General features: G+C 46.8%; 1 protein-coding gene across 1 annotated transcript in view; it reads right to left on the reverse strand.

The window, feature by feature from the left end:
- Positions 1 to 11,396: 11,396 nt before the first annotated feature.
- DDRGK1 (DDRGK domain containing 1) overlaps positions 11,397 to 23,152 on the reverse strand; it is a 35,922-nt gene continuing 24,166 nt past the window's right edge. Inside the window, exons 5-9 of the mRNA XM_064419065.1 lie at positions 20,031 to 20,153; positions 18,047 to 18,085; positions 14,942 to 14,998; positions 14,243 to 14,291; positions 11,397 to 12,885 (exon numbers count right to left, since the gene is read on the reverse strand). Coding sequence (XP_064275135.1) covers positions 12,713 to 12,885; positions 14,243 to 14,291; positions 14,942 to 14,998; positions 18,047 to 18,085; positions 20,031 to 20,153 — 441 coding nt within the window. The 3' untranslated portion in view covers positions 11,397 to 12,712. The remainder of the gene's footprint in view (positions 12,886 to 14,242; positions 14,292 to 14,941; positions 14,999 to 18,046; positions 18,086 to 20,030; positions 20,154 to 23,152) is intronic.

The raw sequence follows: 23,152 nt of genomic DNA on the forward strand, positions 1-23,152 counted from the left end.
CCTTCCAACCCAAATAATTCCATGGTTCTGTGGGATTTTATCCAACAGCATCAACCCCACCCTGAAATTAATCAGAGTTAACACCCTCTGCAGCTTGATTAAAAACATCCCTAAATATTCTGGTACTGGGGATGGATGGATGGGGTGGATCCTGGTGGTTTTTAGGGTTTTTTTTTCCCAAGTGAGAGGCTTCCTGGCAATATTTCACCAGCGCTGCTCACTCATATCCCCACCAGCACCCAGGATGTGCAGACGTGAACAATCCTGGATTTGGGAGAGCCTGGAATCGCTGCCTCCAGCTTGGAGCTGGGAAATACTGCTGGGGTCCAGTGGGAGCCCAGGCTGCCCTCACTTCCCACAAATTCCAGCAGCATCTCCAGCTGGGAGCCCATTCCCAGCCACGGGGGCTGCTCCACGGCCAGGAGTGCAGGGAACCTCTGCTCAGGGCTCTGCCCAGGGCTGGAGGGAGCAGAGCAGCGGGCAGGACACGGGGACACCGCGGGTTTCCATGACAACCACTCCAGGTGTCAGGTGGGGATGCTCAGGGATGCTGCAGTGCCAGGGAGCTGCATTCAGCAGGGGATGGGGCTGGGAATCTCCTCTGGAAATGTCAGCAGAGCTGGGAAGGGCCTCGTGTCCCAGAACCACAGGAAAAGAACGACACTCACGCGCTGGGATGTCCGAGGCAAAAAAGGCACTTTTATTTCCAGACCTTGATATTTATAAAATTCCAAAAGTGACCATGGATTGGAGGGTGAAGTTGCCACCTCTCCAGCCACACTGGTCAAACCAACAGTGCATCAATTCCCTCCTCCTCCAGAAAGGAATGCAAAACAATCATTATTTACACGAAGAGTGCATGAGAAGCTCCATTACAAAAACGCAGACATCAGAAGGCTTAGGAGAACTTCAGAAGAGCAGGATGACCCCTCCTGCAGCCTGCTGTGCCTGGCTCAGCCCAGCCGGCGAGCTCAGGTCTCTGCAGAGCTCAGGAGAGGGTGTGACAGCAGCTGGGTGGCACAGGGGGTGTGCTGCTGGTGTCCTCCACACTGGGGACACACAATTCCCTGCTGGGACCTGCTGTCCTTCCTTCTCCATCCCCAGTGCTGGCTCCAGCTCATCTTTCTTAACAGGATCATAATAAGATGCCTGAATGTTGGCCAAAATGTTTTCCCAGCTGCTGGCACACCCAGACACTCTCTGAGGAAGGTGGAGAGGGAGGAGAAGTGAAGCAGGGACATTTCAGCCTGAATGCACCTGAAACCTTCTGTGTCCCCCTGGATCTGCCCTGCCACCCTCCTGCCATGACCTGCTCCCAGAAACATTGAAGAATCCCCCCTCTACCCAAAGGACCTCGTGGATTCTGTGGTGGCACAGGTCACTCCCATCATGATTATGTTATTTTTATGTTAAAAAAACCCTGATTTTTTATTTTAAGCTGTTGGCAGGGGAAAGCCATGGGAGCCCAGCTGCAACCACTCCCCTCAGTGGAGGTTTTCCTCACAGAAGGTGTCTGGACTTTCAAGAACGTGCCAACTTCAATATCCAGATGTGGAGAGGAGGGATGTGGCTCCTGACAGCCTGATTTAGGTCTTGCAGAGGAAGAAAAACTCCTTTTTCTCCTTTTTTTTTCCTGGCCTTGGCTCAGAACAGGCTCCACCAAACCCCAGACTTGATGTTCCCTGTGGAGCTCTGGTGGTTGGGAGAACAGCAGGACTCCTGGCACGAGTCAAACCCTCTGGAGAGGATCCTTGTGCCACACTTATATCCAAGATTATTGTCTGGAGCACACGCAGGGCTTGGGCTTGGCAGGAAGGGTGGAGAAGCAAGGTTGGTGGTGAAGCCCAGTCCCTGTGGTCTGCGAGGGAGGGAGCCCCTGGTCCTTGCTGCAGGTGATGTGAAATGTGGGGTGACCCCATTTCCTCCCTACAGAGCTCCATAAGATTTTTTAGGGAGGTGTTTTTGTGCTGGAATTTTCCCTTTTCTGCTCTTGCCCATGGAGAGGAGCCCCAGAGGCTGAGGGGATGTGCCAGGTCACTTCCAGTGGCCACAGCTCCCTCAGCTCCAGAGCCTGGGCTTGTTCCTTGGGTGGGATTTAAGAACAGGACAAACAGTTGGGCTGCCCTGGCTGATTGTGAAGAATTGTATTTTCAGGATCCCCGTGGCAGGAATGATGGATCTGACTCCATGTTCTCAGAAGGCTGATTTATTATTTATGATACTATATTATATTAAAGAATACTATATTACACTAAAGAATACAGAAAGGGTATTTACAGAATGCTAAAAAGATAATAATGAAAACTCGTGACTCTCTCCAGAGTCTGACACAGCTTGGCCCTGATTGGCCAAAGAGTGAAAACAACTCCCAGCAGAACCCAGTGAAACAATCACCTGTGGGTAAACAATCTCCAAACACATTCCACATGAGCACAACACAGGAGAAGCAAATGAGATAAGAATTGTTTTCCTTTTCTCTGAGGCTTCTCAGCTTCCCAGGAGAAAAATCCTGGGGGAAAGGATTTTCCAGAGAATGTGAATGCCACAGTGAAGCTCCTCAGAGATTAGAAGTGAAGCACAGGCTGCTTTGGGCAGCAGGCTGGATGAATTTCCTGGCATAATCAACCTTCTAGCAGAGAATACCAAGGTCCTTTGCAAACATCACTGCTGCTTTGTGCTGCCTGCACGAGCAGTTTGCTTTGCATTCTGGCTTTATTCTATTCCATTTCAGTTTACCCAAAATATCTCCGCATGCTGCTGAGTGGCAGCTCTCTGGGATGAGTGTGCATGTGGATGTACTTCTGCTAAGTCAGTGTGAATCCCTTCTGCCAGTCAGGCAAATAATGACAGCAGGGAAAATTAGCAAGGGGAAAAAGAAGACAGAGACATGCAGCATCTCTGGGGAATAACCAAACAGCCCAGGAGAGCTGAGTGTGCCTTTCCCACTCTGCTTGACCAGGTCCTGTGGAGCTGGGCAGCACACCTGAGCTCCCTGTGCCATCCTCCTCTACTCCTGGCTCTCTCCACACCTGGGCTGCTAAAATTTTCCCCAATATCCAGTCTAAATCTTTTCTGGCACAACTTGAGGCCATTTTTCTTCATCCTGCCCCTTGTTCCCTGGGATCAGAGCCTGACCCCCACTTGTTCCTGTGGAAATTGAGAATATCTCCCTTCAGCCAGGCTGAGCACTGGCTGAATTTCAGAATTCATTTCAAATTCTGAAATGAAATGAGGCAGGATCTGTCCAATGAAACTTCCCAAGAAAAACAGGTGGAATCCTTCCAGAGAAGAAACCTGAGACTGCACAAGAGTAGGAGGCAGATTCCTCAGGATCCCCAAGGCCTGATGATGATGATGATGATGATGATTGTTTTTCTGTGTGTATCTGCTGTGTCAGTCCCTCTCTGGGTCTCCAAACCACAGCAGCTGGTCAGCAGGGCAGGAACAGCAGCAGGGCAGTGTCTGCTTGTGCTGTGTCAGCTCCCAGCAGGGTGACACCAGCACTGTCAGCACCTCTGGCTGGAGCTGAATCCCAGAGGGAAAGATGGAGCAGCTGGAGAGCAGCCCCAGGACAGGGTCTGTGCTGCTCCTGCTCCCTGCTGGGGGATGAAACAGCTCCAGGGCTCAGCTTGAGTCAACAGGAGAACAAATCAGGGCGGCTGGGTGATCCCCAGTGCTTGGGCTGGGTTGGAGGGGATCTTAAATCCCATTTCATTCCAGCCCTGCCATGGGAAGGGACACCTTCCACTATCCCAGATTGCTCCAGCCTGGCTTTGGACACTTCCAGGGATGAAAGCATCAGAGTGAGCAGAGAAGTGGAGTTTATTGACTCAACAGAGCAGCCTTGAGGGGTTGAAACAACCCCTTCCAAACACTGCCTTTGCCCTCCTTGAGCAGCACTTGGAGATGTGCCGACTCCAAGGAAGGATGCTGAAAGTGGGAATGGCTTCCGACTGCCAGAGGGATGGGAAATTGGGAAGAAATTCTTCTCTGTGAGGGTGGGCAGGCCCTGGCAGAGGGTGCCCAGAGAAGCTGTGGCTGCCCCTGGATCCCTGGAAGTGCCCAAGGCCAGGCTGGACAGGGCTTGGAGCACTCTGGGATAGTGGGAAGTGTTCCTGTCCAAGGCAGGAGACAGAATAAGATGAACTTTAAGGCTCTTCCCACTCAGATTCTGTGATTGTATGGGAAACCCTTCCTTGGAGCTCTCCAGCACAGCTCTGAGCTGCATCCCAGAGCTCCCCACCTGCCCAGGACTGTGGCATCAGCCACAAATGGAGGGACACAACCCTGGTGACAGCTCAGTTAATGTCACACCTGATTGCCAAAAGCTCTCTGTGCAAACCCTGGGACAGGCACAGTGCTCTCTGCTCTTGAGCCACATTAACAAAAGCTAATGAGCTCCCAGTGCTGCCCCTGCCCGGGATCACACCCCTGTGCTAAGCAGCTTACTGGGAACAGCCCTTCCCAAACCCTCAGAGCCCCTGCTCAGCAGCAGCAGCATCTGAACCTGTCACTGTCACATTTTCTGGAAAAATCCCTTTGCCCAGGATTTCCCTCCTGGGAAGCTGAGAAGCCTCAGAGAAAAGGAAAACAATTCTTATCTCATTTGCTTCTCCTGTGTTTTGCTGCTTTGGAATGTGTTTGGAGATTGTTTACCCACAGGTGATTGTTCCATTGGTTTCATGTGAGTTGTTTTGACTTAATGACCAATCAGGGCCAAGCTGTGTCAGGGCTCTGGAGAGAGTCACAAGTTTTCATTATTACCTTTTAGCCTTCTGTCTGTATCCTTTCTGTATTCTTTAGTATAGTTTAGTATTCTTTATATAATATAATACCATAAATAATAAATTAGCCTTCTGAGAACATGGCATCAGATTCATCATTCCTTCCTTCATCGGGGAACCCCACAAATACAAAATAAACCCACAAAGAATTCCCTGCTCCCAGCCTGCTCTGCTGATTCTGCACAGCTTTTGGGGTCAATCCTGCCCTTTTCAGTGCGTCCAACAGCAGTGTCATTCCTCCCGTGGCTTTTCCATCCTGCGAAAAGAAGTGAAACTCGGCAATTTTGGTTAACTGAACCCCAATACCCCGGTTGTGTGGTAATGCTGGGCGAGGAGCAGAGCCCCAGGCCCTGCCGAGCCCTGGGATGCTCTGGGGATGCTCGGGGGGATGCTTGGCTCCCGTTGCCATGGGAACGCTGGGCGGGAGGGGGATGCGAGAGCTGCTGCTGCCATCTCCTGGAGGAGCCGGGATGGAGAGGGGGTCAGGAAGAGCAGGGGCGAGTCGGAGATGTCCCGGGCAGGGCGCAGCCCCAACCCGGGCAGGGACACTGGCACCCAGGGGGCTGGGCACAGCAGAGCTCAGCGGGGTCACCGAATGCTGGCAGAATGTCACCCTGAATGTGCAGGCTGTCCCCCAAAAAACCCATTAACAATTCCAATTAACGGCCATGACTCCAAGTCATAAAGTCATTAAAGCTGGAAAAGCCCTCTGAGATCATGCAGTCTAATCATTAACCCAGCACTGCCAGGGCCACCACTGACCCCTGTCCCCATGTGTCATATCCACACGGATTTTAAATCCCTCCAGGGATGGGGACTCCAACGCTGCCCTGGGTGGACTCCCTTCACCCCTTTTGGTGAAGATTTTTTCCTAAATATTCAACCTAAAGCTCCCCATGCCCAGCCTGAGGCCATTCCCTCTCCTCCTGTTCCCTGGAGCACAGCCCGACCCCCCCGGCTGTCCCCTCCTGGCAGGAGTTGTGCAGAGCCACAAGGTCCCCCCTGAGCCTCCTTTGCTCCAGGCTGAGCCCCTTCCCAGCTCCCTCAGCCTCTCCTGGGGCTCCAGACCTTTCCCCAATGTCATTTTTGTCACAAGCAGCTCAGAAGTGCCCCAGGACTGGAGACACCTCAGCACAGGCGATGTCCTGGCCCTGCTGCCACCCCAAGACTGGGATACACCAGGATCATGCCCAGGACTGCCCACGTTGTATTTTGGGAGCTTTGGGCACATCCTGTGCTGGGCTGGCCTCCCTGGCAGGACCCTGAAGGGCTGCTGAGCTCAGCCCCGGGATGGAGAGAGGCTCGGGAGGAGGCTGCTCCAGCAAGAGCCCTCTGAAGGAGTTAATGCCACCCTCAGTGTCCTGATGGGAGCAGCAGCGGGGGAACAAACAGATGGGAGGGGATGGCTGGGAGCTTCCTCTGCTGTGTGGGCACCACAGCGAGCGTGGGACGTGCCGGAGCTGCAGCTCAGCCTCGTTTCTCAGGGTTACAACCACGAGCTGCAGCTTTGCATCCATCCCATCCCATTATCCCATCCCATCCCATTATCCCATCCCATCCCATTATCCCATCCCATCCCATCAATCTGAGTATCCATCCCATCCATTCCATCCCACTGCATTTCTTCCCCATCCCATCCCATCCCATCCCATCCCATCCCATCCCATCCCATCCCATCCCATCCCATCCCAATCCCATCCCATCTCATTTTCTCTCATCCTATCCCATCCCAGTTCCATCCCATCCATTGCATTTCCTCCCCATCTCATTTCATCCCACTTCATTTCATCCCAATACCATCCCATCCCAAATCATCCCAATTCTTCCCATCTCAATCCCATCCCATCCCATCCCATCCCATCCCATCCCATCCCATCCCATCCCATCCCATCCCACCCCATCCCATCCCATCCCATCCCATCCCATCCCATCCCATCCCATCCCATCCCATCCCATCCCATCCCATCCCATCCCATCCCATCCCATCCCATCCCATCCCTGCTGGCAGCAGGAGCTCGTGGATCAGGGATCTCAGTCCCCAGCATGGAAACCTCAGCTCCTGCTGGTGACATGGGACACGTGCCAGGCTGGCAGGGACACACAGAGTGGATTCCTGGGATTGGCCATTTTAGGGACAGTGACAGGAGCTGGAGCATGGGATTGTTTGTGCTAAAGGCCAGAAACACTGAGGTATTAAATGGCTGGAAATGCGGTAGCCTCACCCTGTGCTTGGTCACCATCACCCAGGGAAAAGTGTCCTCAGGAGCTGCCAGGCTCCTGTGGGATGTCCTTGTCCCACCCTGGCTTCGGTGTTTTTGGTTTTTTTCTTTTTTTAATTTTTTTTTTTGTTGTTGTTGTTTAATGTTTTTATTTTTTAAAAATTTCTTTTAATTTTTTTTATTTGTGGGGTTTTTTTAAATTTTTGTTGTAGTTTTTATTTTTTTTTTTCTGTTTTTGTGGTTTTTTGTGTTGGTTTTGTTTGTTTGTGTTTTGTTTTTGCGTTCCCCTGCAATGCTCCTGCATTGGAGCAGATGAGAGAAATTCCGATTATTGCTGCTGCCAGCTCAGCTCCAGCTGCAGCAGCAGCACCTCCTGCAGGGTTGTCCCTTCCCAGCCTTCTCCCTGCTTGGACACCCTGGCCCGGTGATCCCCTTGGGCACCTGAGCCCTGCCTTCCCCAGAGAGCTCCTGCCAGGGGGAGAAATCCACACAGAGCATTCCAGAGGAGCATTTTCCTGGCAGGAGGATGGGGGAAAACCACACCAGTGTCCCCCAGCTCTTCTGGCTGTGGGAGAGGGCCCAAAGGCAGCAGAAGCAGGAGATATCCACGTCCTGCTCCAGGGCTGTGGCACCCACACTCCTGACCCCAGAGTCCCCTGCAGGGCCAGTTCTGCCCTGTCCCCTGCTCCTAATGCAGGAATTTGCCTCTGAGACAAACCAGGAATCCCTGTCCTCTCTGGGGACCTGGATCCACCTGGCCAGGAGGGGTTTTAGGAGGTGCCCACCCTGTGGCATTCACATTCTCTGGAAAAATCCCTTCACCCAGGATTTTTCTCCTGGGAAGCTGAGAGGACTCAGAGAAAAGGAAAACAATTCTTATCTCATTTGCTTCTCCTGTGCTGTGCTCATGTGGAATGTGTTTGGGGATTGTTTACCCACAGGTGATTGTTTCACTGGGTTCTGCTGTGAGTTGTTTTCACTCTTTGGCCAATCAGGGCCAAGCTGTGTCAGACTCTGGAGAGAGTCACGAGTTTTCATTATTAACTTTTTAGCATTCTGTAAGTGTCCTTTCTGTATTCTTTAGTATAGTATTCTTTAATATAATATAGTATTATAAAGTAATAAATTAGCCTTCTGAGAACATGGAGTCAGATTTCATTCCTGCCTTCATTGGGGTTCCCTGCAAATACAAAACCACCACTCCTCCAGCTCCCATCTGAGCACACAGCAAGACCCCTCTGCAACCATTCCACCCCTGCTTTTAGGTCATAAACAAATTTCAGGCCTCTAAAAGATCTGAAAAAGAGAGAGCAAGGGGGATTGTGTCTCTCTGGTGCTGGACTGCATCCACAGTGCAGCTCTGCACAGGACCTGTGGGGTTTTTAGCTCAGCTGCTTCACTTCAGAAAGGGAAGGGCAGCTCCTTGACTCAAGAGAGAAATGAAATGGATTATTGGACAGTGAATAAATCTGGAGTTGTTCCTCTAATCTCATCACCAACCAGTTCATCCCAGTAAGAGAAGCCTTTTGAAGAACCATTTTGGTTTTGGTTTGGGTAGGAAGGGACCTTAAGCCCATCTCACTCAGGGACACCTTCCACCATCCCAAACTGCTCCAAGCCCTGTCCAGCCTGGCCTGGAGCACCAGGATGGGTGAGGAAGGCAAAATTCAACCTGGACCAGGTGGGCTGGGAAGAGCTGGGAAGAGCTGGGCCACCCCAGCTGTGGGGTTTTATCCCAGTTCCTCCCAAACCAGGCCCAGGCAGCTGCTGATGCCACTCCTTGTTCCACCTTGTCCCCAGGGACAGAAAATGTCACGTTTGATGGATGCAGAGATCATTAAATGTTCTCCTCTCTTCAGGGCAGGAAGGAGGCATTTCCCCCTCCTTTGTTTTACTTTTTCTTTTGTATCAAAGAAGATGAAAAGAATTAAAGTGCCATCCCTGAAGTGCTGCAGGCACAAGACTTCCCTGGGCATCAGTTTTTGGTTTTTGTTTTTAGTTTCTTCTCCTGCAGACACAGATTGGTATTAATGATCTGGATTTGCTTTTGGGGTTAAAAAGGAAGAAATCTGTGAATGCAGAACGTGGCTGTTCCTGTGCAGAGGGGAATATTGCAGCTTTGTAATTCACTGCCGTCTTGTGATATTTAACGTTTTCCTAAAATGATGAACACGCAACATGAATTAGAACAGAACCCCAAACAAGAAAAAAAAAAACAACCCCAAATCTGTTCCTAGTATCCATAGTTACAGAGAAAACTCAGAGACCCTGAGGGTGATGGGTAGAAAAACTCCTATCACAAAGACATAAAATGAAAAGTTGTGACATTTTGTTGCTTTTAAGTTTATTTTTTAATCTGTAAACACTTTGCATAAACTCCATTCTTCCATCAGACAAGAAGGTGGAGTTTTCCTTGATGAGCTCTCACCTTGTGTGTTCTGGAGACAAGGTCTTAAATATATATATATATGTATTTTTGTCCTTTGCCTTCGGGTGGGATGGCAAAATTAGGACAAGTTTGCTCCAATTACCTTAATAATAATAGTAATAATTGTAATAATAATAGTAATAATAATAGTAATAGTAATAATAATAATAATAATAATAATAATTCCCACAATATATGATATATTATTATTCCTCCAGTATATATTAATATATATAATTATGATTATTATTATTTCTTCAGTATATGTGTGTGTGTATATATATATATGTATATATATATATATATATATGTGTATATATATATTCCTATATGTACAGTCAGAGTACCTGGGAGTCCTGTGCTACTTCAGAGGGAAGACATTCTGCATAATGCATGGCAAAGTTTAACAGAAAATAGGGAATTTTTTGAAAGTCAAATAGGGGGATGCTCCACCTTTTTAAAACTGATGAAAGCAGATTGGGCAAAGCAGCAAAAAGCAAAATCTCACCCCCAACCTGTCTCTTGCAGAGAGGGGCAGTGGGAGGAGCTGCCCTTGCCCATGGCTGATTTTGATGAGTGATTTGCATTTGGATCACCCCAAAGTGAGGAGCCCAAAATCTACTGCCCAGAATTTTGCTGTATTTACCATTTCCCCAGTGTTTTGCTGTATTTACCATTTCCCCAGTGTTCTGCTGCCCTGTATTTGGTGCTGTCTGTCAGGGCTTGGCCCCAGCTGGCAGCTGAGTCCCACAGAACCACAGGTCAGCCCAGGGAATGGGGGTAAAAATGAGAAAAGTCATGGCTTGAGACCACGGAGTGATGGAATGGTTTGGGAAGGGACCTTAAATCCCACCCAGTGCCATGTGCAGGGACACCTCCCACTGTCCCAGGGTGCCCCAAGCCCTGTCCAGTCTGGCCTTGGGCACTCCAGGGATTCAGGGGCAGCCACAGCTTCTCTGGGCACCCTGTGCCAGGGCCTCACCATCCTCACAGGGAGGAATTCCTTCCCAATATCCCAAACTCTGGCAGTTTAGGTCCATTCCCTGTGTCCTGTCCCTCCATGCCTTGTCCCCAGTCCCTCTCCAGCTCTCCTGGAGCTTCAGGCCCTGAAAGGCTGGAGGGAGATGAAGTTCAGCACCCAAACTCTGGGGTTTATTAGGAGAGCAGAGCACTCCACTGCTCCCAGACTGTTCCACCTCTGCCCCAGCACCCTCAGCCAGGACATTGGGGACAACTCCCAAGTGAGCCAGGACACCCAGGGGTGTCCCTGTTTCAGTGCCAGCAGGGAGGGAACAACTCTCTTTGAAAATACTGAACTTGTGCTTTGAATTCAGCCAGGGAAATCATTCTGGGGGCACAGCCCTGAATTTCCTCCCCCTCCAATTCCACAGACACGATTGAAACAGCAGCTCAGCTTTGAACTGCCTCATTTATAACCCATGCAAACAAATGGCCTGAAGCAATTGTGTTCCAGACTTTCAGCTGCCTCCTGGGACTTTGGATGTGAATTCCTAGAAAACACCAAAAAGCTCATTTAACAGAAAATGGAGCTGCAGTTTTTAGTGGTGCCCCAGGGTCAGAGCACCAACACCCACCTGTCCTCACCTCCTGCAGCCACTCAGGAAACTCAGGGAGCTGCAACAATTCCTTCAAGGCAGAGCAGACGTTGTTCCACAGGAGTTTTCAGCAGAGTTAGAAGCCCCACTCGTGTTTTTTTATTTTTGTTACCTACATTGTTTTCTCCTGGCTTATGTAAATCCCCAGCCTCACAATTCACATGCAGCAAAGCAGCCCCAAAATGAGGGAAAAATGAGTTTTCCTGAGTGCTGAGAGGATGCAGCTGGGTGAAAAGAACAGGAATGGAAATGTGGGAGAGGATCAGGAGGGCAGAGCAGCTGCTGGCAGAGCTCAGCCATGTCTTACCCCAACCCTGTCCCTGCCCATTTCTAACACAAACCTCTGCAATTCTTTCAAAATTGTCAATTTATTATTTTATTACAAGAATACTTTAAGACAGAGCAAAAAAACAGTGGCAAACCCAAATATTTTTTTTAAATTTAATATGCAATCCTTAAGTAAGAGACTTTACAAGCCCCAAATGCTAAAAAACCTCTTTGCTGGCTGTGGTTGCACAGCACTCAGGATGTGCTGATCTTTCACAGCAACACGTGGTGCTGGTGGAACTCCACTCTCCTGCACTCTCACATCCAGCAGCAGTGCAGAGATTAAAAGGAAATGTTTCCTTCCATTGTTTTATTGCTGTCTCATCCCACTGATAAGGTGACTTTTAGTCTGCTCAAGTTACCCCTAAGTTTGGCAGAGACAAAACCTCTTGTCCTCCCCAGTTACTGTTCATCCACATAAATTCTGCTGATTTCAGAAAGGAGAATGAATGAATGATTGAAAAAAATAAATATTCTTATGCAGGAAATACACCGACCCATACAATTAATACATTAATAATCATTACCTTGGAACATTAATTGCATGACTCAGAGTGAATGAAGCTTTTATTTAAAAACCCCCAGACCTGCAGAACACAGAGGCCACGGGGTGGGGGTGGCTGAGGCCTTCAGACACCCTGAGCTGGCTCTGACTTCAAAGGATGAATCACCAGGATCTGGCTGGTATCAGCAGGACAATAAATGAGCCCAGTCAGCCCTTCCCTGGAGGGGTTTCTGTCTCTTGGCTCCAGGGAAATGATGCAGCTTGTCTGCAAGCAAACTTTTTGTGTTACATAAACCAAGGAAAACATATTTATGTAGCTAAGGTTTCCTGAAATAGCCCCTGGAATTTTGAACAGAGCAACCATTCTTTCCAGAGTTTCAGGATATATTTCAGCAAGAACAAAGACACACTTAAGAGTATTTTCTTTTTACTCTTTCCTTCCAATGCTGTGTCCATCACAAAGTTAAACAGCTCCACAGTGCAGAGCAAGCCTGGAGAATCCTGAATGCAAACAACCCCAAATTATTTGACACAGACACCAGAATCTGCAAACAACAAAAGGTTTGTTTATAGCAACATGAGGCTGGCTGCCAGGGGATAAATGACTGACCTTCCTGGGCTACAGGTGCATCAGTGTTTGAACTCCTGGCCAATCAACTTTTACCATTTCACAGCAGCTCTAACAGAAGGAAAAGCAAAAATTTCTCAGTTTGCAGCTGGTGCTTCAAAAGCGCATCCTACCTTCAGGCACCACCAACAGGGGGAGGTTCTTGTTTGCTTTTAATTACAACGTGCTTTATTCATGAAGAGGTTCAGCCCCTGCAGTGCGTGTCTCAGGCCAGGGTTGGAGCCACAGCTCTGCTGTCAGGCTGGAGGTTGATGAGGGAGTTGCTGGCCTGGGCCAGCTCTGCAATGGACACTCGGCCTCGCTGCTTGATGTACTGGGCCACGGCTGCCATCTCCTCTGCAGTGATGTAGATGAACTTTCCCCTGTCATCAATCACACCTGCAGGGCAAGCACAGCGCTGAGAGGCTCCCCTCACCTCCCCCCAGCATCACTCACTGCTTTGGGAAGGGATGTTCCAGCTGCTGAGGCAGCACTCCCCACCTAGGCCAGGCAGGATTTTATCTCCTGGCACTGCTGGGAGCTGGAGCAGGGCTGTGCCAGCAGCCCCAGGACCCTGGGAATGCTCCTTTTGCTCAAAAAACACGTTCCGGTACTGGGAACAGCTCCACAGCAGCTGCTGCAGGGATCCCAGATGTTCTGAGCTGGGTGAGACCCACCAGGATCATTGATCCAGCTCCTGGTCCTGCACAGACCCCACAACAACCCCACCCTGTCCCTTGGAGCGTGGTCCAGACTCTCCTGGAGCTCTGGCAGATTTGGGGCAGTACCCAGCACCCTCTGAAGCAAAAACCTTTCCTGATCTCCAACATAAATCCCCCTGACCCGGCTCCAGCCGTTCCCTGGGTCCTGTCCCTGTCACAGAGCAGAGATCAGAGCTGCCCCAGGGGAGGAAGCTGCAGAACTTGATCTCCCCTCAGCCTCCTCCTCTCCAGGCTGAACAAGCCAAGTGCCCTCAGCTGCCCCTCACACTGGGATCCACATCCTCAAGGGTCTGGATTCCTCTCCAGACCCTTCCCCTTCCCAGCCCTGCTTTTTTTGGTGCTCATGTTCCCAGCTCAGCCTTTCCAGCTTCCCCCCTGACAGGGCATGCAGCTCAGTTTCCATATTCCTGTGGCTCCACCCAGGCTGAGAGCAGAACTCTGTTTTTATGTATTCCACCCAGGCAGAGCCTCCCTGGCTTTGGGCACAGCCAGCCAGGACAGCACACATCCTTCTCCCTGCTTTCCAGGCACTTTTAGGGCATTTGAAAGGGTTTCCACATTGCTGAGACAGTTGTTCTCCAGCCAAGAGCACAAGATCAGGTCAATAAATGTTTGTGCTGGCACCTTTCTGTACTTCACCCTCAGAAAGAAAAGACTGCCCAGCTCTAAACCAGCCTTGTTCCTGCTCAGTCTGCTGTAATTCCAGCTTGGACAGGGCTGGGAACAAGCACTTGACTGGCTCCAGCACCCTGCAGTGCTCTGGGATGTCTGCCTCTCTACCCCATCCTGGCTTTAACCCACCCCAAATCATCCCAATGATCCTCTCAAATTCAGATTTTAGAAGGCCCCATTTGCAGCTGGCAGCTCAGCAACCCCAAAAGGCCTTCAGCAGATGGGTCAATAAATAAAATAGAAATATCCAGCTATCAAGATCCTTAGAACAGGAATGGCACTGGAATTCTCTCTCTGCCACAGGGAAGGCATTTTGTGCACCAGCAGCTACAGAAAGATCCCCTTTGTGCTTTGGCTGTCACCTGTCAGGGTGCCATCTGCCATCAGGTCCTGGATTCTGTTAATTGCATCCTGTGCAGAAGAGAAAAAGGAGAAAGAGACTGATCAAAAGGGAAGCAAAAACCATTTCACACGTTCAGATAAACTCCAGAGGTTTACCTTGAAATCCCTCAGGGTTAAGGAATTCAGTACTCCCACACAGAGAGATAGAATCAGCCCTTTGGTTTCAGAGGGATGATTTTTTTTTTGCATTTTGGGATGTACAAATTAAATCCCCTACCCCTTAAAAGAGCCTTTTACTGCCATTACTTGGCTGTTTCAAGGAGCAGGGGGTTATAGGAGTCTTCCCATGGAAAGGCTGTGCAGTGCCATGAAGCACACTGAGGTCCTTCTCCAAGGTCCTTGCTCAAAAATTCCATATTTTTTGTATCTTTTCCTGCTCCTTTTAGGAGCAAACCTCTCCTACCAACCCAAAGCAACAACTTGTTGAATTTATGGCTGGGTTTACTCTACAGTTACTCCAAGAATGCAGATCCACAGCCCTACCTCTCTCTTTTTCTTGTTGTTATACGACTGCAGAAGGAAATTATAATTTAGATTTTAACCAGATAAATTCCTGTAAGTAACCCACTGCACATTTAAATGGAGCTCTGGTTTAAGAGGGAGGCAGGGGCCCAGCAAAAATTAATACTTCCACCCCAAAAGTCAGTTGTTTTTTTTACCTGTGTCCTTAAACCCAGATGTGAAGCCAAGTCCTCCAGCTGGATAACCTTTGTTTTCTGTGGGGACAAACAAGAGTTAAGCTGATGAATGAGAAAGCTGGGATTTTTTTTTTCCATTCCAATAAAAAAAATGCATTAACCAGACAAAGCAGAAGCTGTTCCTTTAAGTAACTTTTCCTAGTAAGCACTTTCCTGTGATGAAAAACTCTCAGGTTACCTAAAGCAGGGAGCTCTGTGGAAAAACTGAGTGCTCTGACCCACTTAGGGCAAGACTCAAACACATCTGCCAGCCTTGATCCTGGACTTTTCCTGACACTGGGATGAGCACAAGGAACAGCCATGACTCTGCTCCCCCACCTCCTGAGTTTCTCAGCTGCTACCTTTAATTTCCAGAGTGTTTTATCAAGATCCCTTTCTTCTTTCAGGGATGTTTCAAAGCACCTTTTAAAACCACCACTGGTGTGTATCAGCACTTACATAAAACCCAGGCAAGACTGGCAGCATTAAGTGCTTTAGTCTGTTTTACTGATGTCATGTGTATTAATGCCATAATAATCTTCCTAAGCAAGCCAACACCTTATTAAAATTGTCACTGCTGGAACTGCACATTGTCATTTTGCTTTTGACAGATGCTTCCTGCAGCTTTTCTCAGTCAAGGCACAGCCACCACTGCTCACATCTGGTTTTGTGCTTCTCTGCAGCTCCAGAGAAAACACCTGCAGGGCTTGTCTGGAGCTACTTGGTTCCTGTTTTCTTCTCTGCCAAAGTTTTAGGAACTCATCTGTTTAGCTGCAAAAGGATGCAGTGTTTGCAAGGAGCTTGGAAAAGACAAAACTGTTGGAAAGCTCAGTTAATATTCAGGTTTACATTCCTACAATCCATGTCTGTACAGCCACAGGAGCTGCGTCTCCATTAACAAATTAAATACTTCAAACAAGAAAGTCCTTTGTTTCTGGTCTTGAGAGCATACTGGGAGGCCACAGAAGAAATAAAGAGAGGCTGAAATAGATGAATCTTTTTCATTAATAAGATCAGACCCAAAAGAAAGGCACACACAGATTTAGCAGCTGTGAAGTTCGATGCAGCCAAGCTAGAGAACTGAATACCATGGACTGAACACATGGAACTGGAACCAGTCCATGGAATTCAGTTCTCAGAGCTGGGAACTGCCAACATTCGTCACATCTTCTTCTAAAGGGACTGGGGGGGTTGGTGCAAAGCCACACGAACAGCAAAAACAGGACTTAAACCTTCACTTAGAGATCTTCCCCCTCAATGACCAAGTTTAGTGGAAGCTTTCCAAGACAGATCCTGCTGGGAATGAGAGCCCAAGGGGGTGGGGTGGGGATGCACCCCCCACACTCTGGAATACAACACCAAGAGGTCCCAAGGGAATAAAACACTGCTCCACATGCATCACGTTCCAGAGACAGGCTTAGCTTCTCTTCAGCAACAAAACCACATCCACATTCTCCTGAATTAATCTCATTTTAGGGGTGATGCTGCTGCTGTCCTCAGCAAGGGATGAACCACAGCAAGAGGCTGCATTTTGCTCCCAACACCCTTAAGAATGAAGCACGGGGTGAGCTATCTCCAGCATAAGAAATTATTCATCAGAAGAGCTAAATTCAATTTTATTTTTAAAAAAAAAAAAAGCCAATTACTCTTAATTTGTACATTTTTTCTGACAGCTACGAGCAGCTCAGCACCGCTTCCTGTCAATGGTTTCTGTGAACAGAACAGAAGATGAGGGCAATACATAATCTATACATTAAGCACACTTTCAAGATTAAAGAAAAATACTTAAAACTTGAGAAAGAAAGCGATGCCCCAGTTCTGCAGCTCAGCTCTGCAGAGGAAATCAGGTGTCGAATATTCAGACTTCTGTTTCCAGCCCAAGTTTAATTTCTCTGACGTCAAGATGAAGTGACTGATACAGAATTTTGTGCTGAAACACTCAACTGGGAGCTTGTGACTAATCTGGTCCATCCACCACAACTCCTGGGGCAATGGGCAGAGTCTGCCCTGGCTGTGTCATGCCCTGGAAAGCTCCCAGGGCTTGTGGAAGATCCCAAGGACACTGGGATCTCCTTTTTTTACCCACAGAGGTGAAGGAGAGGCAGAGAGCAGCCCAGCAGAGCTTTGCAGGGCTCAGCTCTGAGCTCCTGTCCAGAACTGCCTGGCAATCACTCCAAAGGACTCCCCAAGGAGTTATCCATGAGGCAAATCCCTAAGTCCAGGAGATAAATCTGCTGTAAATTCAGGGTTTGGCTGGGATAATGGACGTGCAAAACGTGAGATTTTGGGATACAAACTGATTAGCAGCTCACTGAGTGTCCAAGTGATCTGCTTGCTGGAGAAGCCTTTCACACAGGCCACACATCCTGAGAGTCCAGATTCCAGTAAAGGAAGAAAGGGATTCATTAGGAAAAAAGATTTGCATGGCAATGTTGGAGTGAGAGGAGAAAAATGCATTTGATCTTTGATATGGCAATAGTGGAGAGCATTTGCCCTCACAGATCAAAAGCATAAATGAACACAGCCCAGGTTTTAAATACTCAGCCACACAATGGGATGGAAGGGAGACTGGCACACCCTGGTTAAAACAAGGCAGCTGCTTCTTAAACTGCCCCCCCTGAACATAAAAAACCACTGGAAACTGCATGGATAGAAAAAAGTGAAGGAATCACAGGAAAAGTTGGGATTGAGCTTCCCAGTGCCAGTGTTGGAGGCTCCAAAACACCCTCCAGGCACAGCAGCTCTCATTCCTGCTGAGCTCACGTGGAGACTGTTTTTAAATCAGTGGCTGATGCTCACAAACAAAAAAGGCCTCAATGCCCCAAATCCCAATCCACAGCAAACTTTGCTTCCATGAACTCTGAGGGAGATCCACCAGGCCACATCCTGCCCCAAAAGCCAGGACCCAGCTGGAATTAAATTATTTTAGATAATTGTGTTTGTGCTGTTTCAGTAAATGACACTTATTGAAGGGATCACTTTTGTTACTTGTTCAATATTTAAGTGAATGAAAGAGGAAGTAAAGATGGCCCTCTTTGACAAAAGCTATTTCACACCTTCTAAGGAGAAAATCCAAAGGCACCTTACCTTAACATATTCCAGGAATTCCATCAGAAAGCTGCGAGACTGGAGACAGCAAGGAAAACAATTAATATTTGGAATTCATGAGCATTAAATGCATCAAAAACTTGCTGATATAAATACTATAAAAGTGTTTAGATTGCATAATTTCTAAGTTTTAACTACACACTCTGAGACTTTGAACTGGGAAGAAAAATAATCTAGATTTAGTCTTCATAAGGGATTTCTGACAGCTATTTTTTGAGACAGAATGTGGCTCAGGTACAATTTAAACGTTTCCTGAAAGGTCATCATACAATTTTTTATTCTTCACATCACAAATACCCTGAAATAAGCACATCTGGGTGAGTTAAAGCATCATTAAGTCACACACCCAGGACATTCTGTGCAGAGGAAAACCCAGAGTGACTCAGGAGCTGCAGATGGCCAAGTGCAGCTGCACAGCACCTGGGGAGGCTCAAGCATTTCAGAGCCATGCACCTGAAATCCAGTGAGCAGCTCCACTGCAGAGCCAACGCAAACACTGTGCACTGAAGCTAGAAGGAGATCAGGTTACTCTGGAACCCCAGAAATCAATCAGCCTTAATTAACTGGTGAGCTCTGGAGTCAGGAGCTTGATTTTCAGCACAAGGCAGAGTCAGCTTTGCTGACAGGATACTGAAATGCTTCAGCACTTCAGCCACCACTTAATTTCCTTCTCATTTCTCCTGCCTCCACATAACTCTGTACCTGTTATTATTTCTGAATATGACTTTTAAATCACCTGCAATTCAAGTTCTAGCTCCCCCACCCCTACCAAAATGATCTCAGGTTGAGATGCAGGCATCTCAAACTCTTTTAGGTGAGGAACACCCTTCTCTTCAGACATGGAGGGAGATGAATTTCTCCTTGACAGGCAGCTGTAGGAACATGGACAATCACCACATTCCAGCTTTAAAGGGTGTTTGAAGTGGAACACAGCAATATACAGGGATAATCTCATCTCCTAACAGCACAGGTACAGATTTTTGAAGGAGCTGTCAGTAAAAGTCTGCGTTTTGCTGCTCACTGCAATTCCCCATCAGCAGACAGAATTTCTCTTGCTGTTAATCCTGGTGTGATGGAGGAATTTTTCTTGATGGGAAGGGGTCCATAGAGAGAATCTGTAATGAGTCAATGGTGCTTGAGAACTGCTGTGCTCAAAGCCACTCTCAGCCACACTAAAGCAAATCCATTTAATTCCAGAGTCTCTTCAGCAGAGCAGCAAATGCACACATGGCCCTGAAATAAATCCTCCCCAAGAAATGCACTGGACAGCTCAAATTGGCAGCTGCAACCCAAGAGCAATTCCAGGATGTGACAGCAAATAAATTGTGTCTAACAGGTTTTCAGCAGACAAAACAAGAACTCTGCCTCCCAGCACAGCAAAACTTCTTCAGGTTTGCTGTGATTTTATATCAAATGTCACATTTCAACCACCACCCCCAGCAGCTCTGCAGGCAGCCACAGGAGCAGCAGTGTGGGTTTGTCCTGAGGATTCCCTTATCAGAAGCCTTTTGAGACAAGAGCTTGGCTTTTAATTTGATTTCACAGCAGCTCTCTTGGTGTAGAAAATAAAGCCAAAGCCAAATAATTGCCCCCAAGGTCTGTGGGCACTTTCCAACTCCAAATTCAGCTTTAGTGGCTCAGTCTCTGTGGGTAAGGCAGAGTGCTGACAGTGAGAGATTATCTGAATTCCAGGATGGGTTTTAGTTCAGTTCTTAGACACAGGGAGGACAGAACTCATTTCCAGCAAGTTCTCTCAGAGCTCTAAAATACCCTGCAGGAGTCTGCTATGAGGAACAGCAGCACTCCCCAGGAAATATTCCAGGGTTAACCTGTGCCACGGACACAGTCCAGCTTTCACAAGCAAAAACCCTTGGCTGACTCCTACTTTTAATTTCATTTTACACCAGACAGAGTGCAGCAAGTCTAACAGGAGAAGGGGAACTGCAGAACCAGCCTCACGTACCTGCTCCTCTGTCATTGCTTCTTCAACCCCTTCCTCTTCAACCACAAAACTCTCCTTCAGCTTCAGGTACTCTTCATACTCTCTCTTCTCCTCTTCTTCCTTGGCCTTCCTTTTTTCCTCTTCCTGGACAGAAAAGATGACAAGTGGTCAGTCTGCTCTTTCCCAAGTCAGGTTTGAAGTGAAGCAGCATCTTCTTTCTCTGCAGCCAGCACATAAAAAGTTTTTAAGCAGAGTCTAAGCTGTCCCCTGATGGCACAAGGACTTTCAGAAGCCACCCCTGAGGCAGTGACCATCTCACAGCCAGGGCTGGTTCTCAGCAGAGCTGACAGAAAACCTCTTAAATAGCACCCTGCCTGCTTCATTTGCATCAGTCTGCTGCTCCTCACAGGAAGTCCCTGCCCCTCCCTGCACTCTGAGGCAACGCTGACATTTTTGGTTGCTGGCCCCAGGTCTGCTCTGCCACTGCAGGACACTGGGAGTGCTCACAAGGGACACTGGTGGAGAGAAAATGTAAAAGTTTCAGGTAAAATCAAGTTTTCAAGGAAAATCTCTTTCTTAGGATAACTTTCTTCCTATATGGATAACATATAAAATTAAATAATATATAAATTATTATATAAAGTATTTTAGGCACAGGAGACAAGGCGTGATTGTATTAACAAAAGGAGTTTTTTACTTTATTTTTTTGTTTGTTAAACAAAAGCTTTTAGTTGTCTGCAATAAAAAAAAAAATAAAATCATGGCCTACCTTAAAATAAATATTAAAGCTTTAAAGCCCACAGAAAAGCTGACCCTCCCTGCACTTTGATGCCACATTCACATTTTTGGTTGCTGGCCCCAGGTCTGCTCTGCCACTGCAGGACACTGGGAGTGCTCACAAGGGACACTGGATTACACTGGTGGAGAGAAAATGTGAAAATCTCAAGTAAAATCAAGTTTTCAAGGAAAACCTCTTGCTTATGATAACTTCCTATATGGATAATATATAAAATTAAATAATACATAAATAATTATATAAAGTATTTTAGGCACAGGAGGCAAGGCATGATTGTATTAACAAAAGGAGTTTTTTACTTTATTTTTGTTTATTAAACAAAAGCTTTTAGTTATCTGCAATAAAAAACCTTCATGGCTTACCCTGAAATAAATATTAAAACCTTAAAGGCCACAATAAAGCTGGCCCAGAAAACTCCAAGCCCAGCATCAGTGACCTGGTGATGCCTGGTTCTGTGGAATTCACACCTTCACAAATCAAAATGGTGATTAAACCTTTGGGGATGTGACACATTGCTTAGAAAATGTTCCAAATGAGAACTGGTTTTTCCTGGGAACTCCTGCATTTGCAGCTTTCCATTATTTTAATTTAAAATTTGTTTTGCTTTTCTCAAAGAGAAGGCTGGACTAACACTGAAGGATGGATTTGATGATCTCAGAGGCCTTTTCCAATTGAAAAGATTCCATAGCTCACACAGAACAAAAATGTTTCCCTCCAGGAAATGCTGCACAGAGGAATTTATGTTTGTGCAGCACCTGGTACAAAGAGATTCCAAAAGGATCTGGCCTCTGGCTCCATCACATTCCAGAGGCTGATGAAAAAACACAGGAGTTCTTCAGATTTCAGTGACAATCCCAGGGCATTCCTCTAGCATCAGCACAGAAATGGATTTTTTAAAGAACAATGATATTGATTTCTAATTTGACATTGATATGGTAATTGCTTCCTTAAGTAGCTGGAATGTAAATATTTGTTCCATTAAAAAAAACCAAACAAAACAGAGAGAGACAGAATAGGTCACTCAGTATATAGAAAATATATTCATATTAAAAAATATGTCTTTTGGTAAAAAACAAAGAGTATTTGGTCCTGTTTTTAGTTAAATTAAAAAAATTATTATATTATGTAAATATAATTAATATATCAAACATATAAAATATGTATATTTTCAAAAGAATAGAAAAATATATAAAAATATATGTATATATAAATATTTTTGCATCAAATTCCCAGAAAGTCAGGAGAAAGAACCCTGCCAACATCCAAAAATGACAAAAACAGGACTGAAAGGATCTCAGTGTATCTGCAAAGCCAAATCCATTTTTTTAAACTGCTATCTCATGAAAAATCTACAGATCTGAGGAAGCTCTTGAGACAAAACAAGATCATTTTTGGGTCATTCATCACCACCACAATTAATCCAACAGCAGATTTTTTTTTCCTTACATGCACTCCAGATGCCAAGAACAACATAACCATATTTCATTTGGAAGCAACAGCAATTGTTCTTTTCTTGTAAGTGCATTAAATTTAATCTTGATCCTGGAAAGACAAGAATAATGTTCTTCCCCTGGTCTATTAGAGAGGCTGTAATTCAGCAGGATTTGAAATGAGGAAAAAGGAAAAAAAACAATCACAAAGCCTCAAAATTGCTTTGGTAAATAATTTCTAGATGGTTCTGCAGAAAAAAAAAAATATATCAGATGACAGTATCCCATTTAACTGAGAGAAACAACAACTAAAAGCCATTTTCCTGCTTCTGGAATGTAAAAAATGAGCAGGGCTCCTTCCTGTGGTCCTTAAAACAGCACCTTGCATTTTTTGGAAGTATCCCAGCAGGTTCCTAGCAGCACTCCCATTCCCAACACAGGCAGAAGAGCAGCCCTGCTGTGGGACTGGCAAAGCATCAGCCCCCAGCCCCTCTTTTACCACCAGGATTTTGTTTTCCAGATGCTGAATTTTGCTCAGCAGAGCATTTCCAGGTGCTCTGAGGCACTGCCTTGGCAGCTAAATTGTGTCAGCCCTGGTGGTTGTAGCTTTCTCCAGAACACTAAATATCTCCAGCTGCTCTTTTTCCATCTAAAAATTAAAAATTCATGAAGAGCCTCACATGCTTTACAACCTAAATTCACCTATGATTCAATCTATAGGACAAAAAAAAAAAGGATTTATCCAAACTGCAGCTTGGTTCAGAGCAAGAGGAGAGATGACTTTGCACAAGTGCCCAGGGAGAAGCAAGGTGGAGGCTGAGTAGGGGAACCCTGGCACTGTCAGGATGGCTGGGAATATTTATTTCTATTTATTTAGAATATTTATTCCTATTTATTTAGAATCTTTATTTCTATTT

Source organism: Passer domesticus, chromosome 4 (assembly GCF_036417665.1).
Source record: "Passer domesticus isolate bPasDom1 chromosome 4, bPasDom1.hap1, whole genome shotgun sequence".
Classification (NCBI taxonomy): Eukaryota; Metazoa; Chordata; class Aves; order Passeriformes; family Passeridae; genus Passer; species Passer domesticus.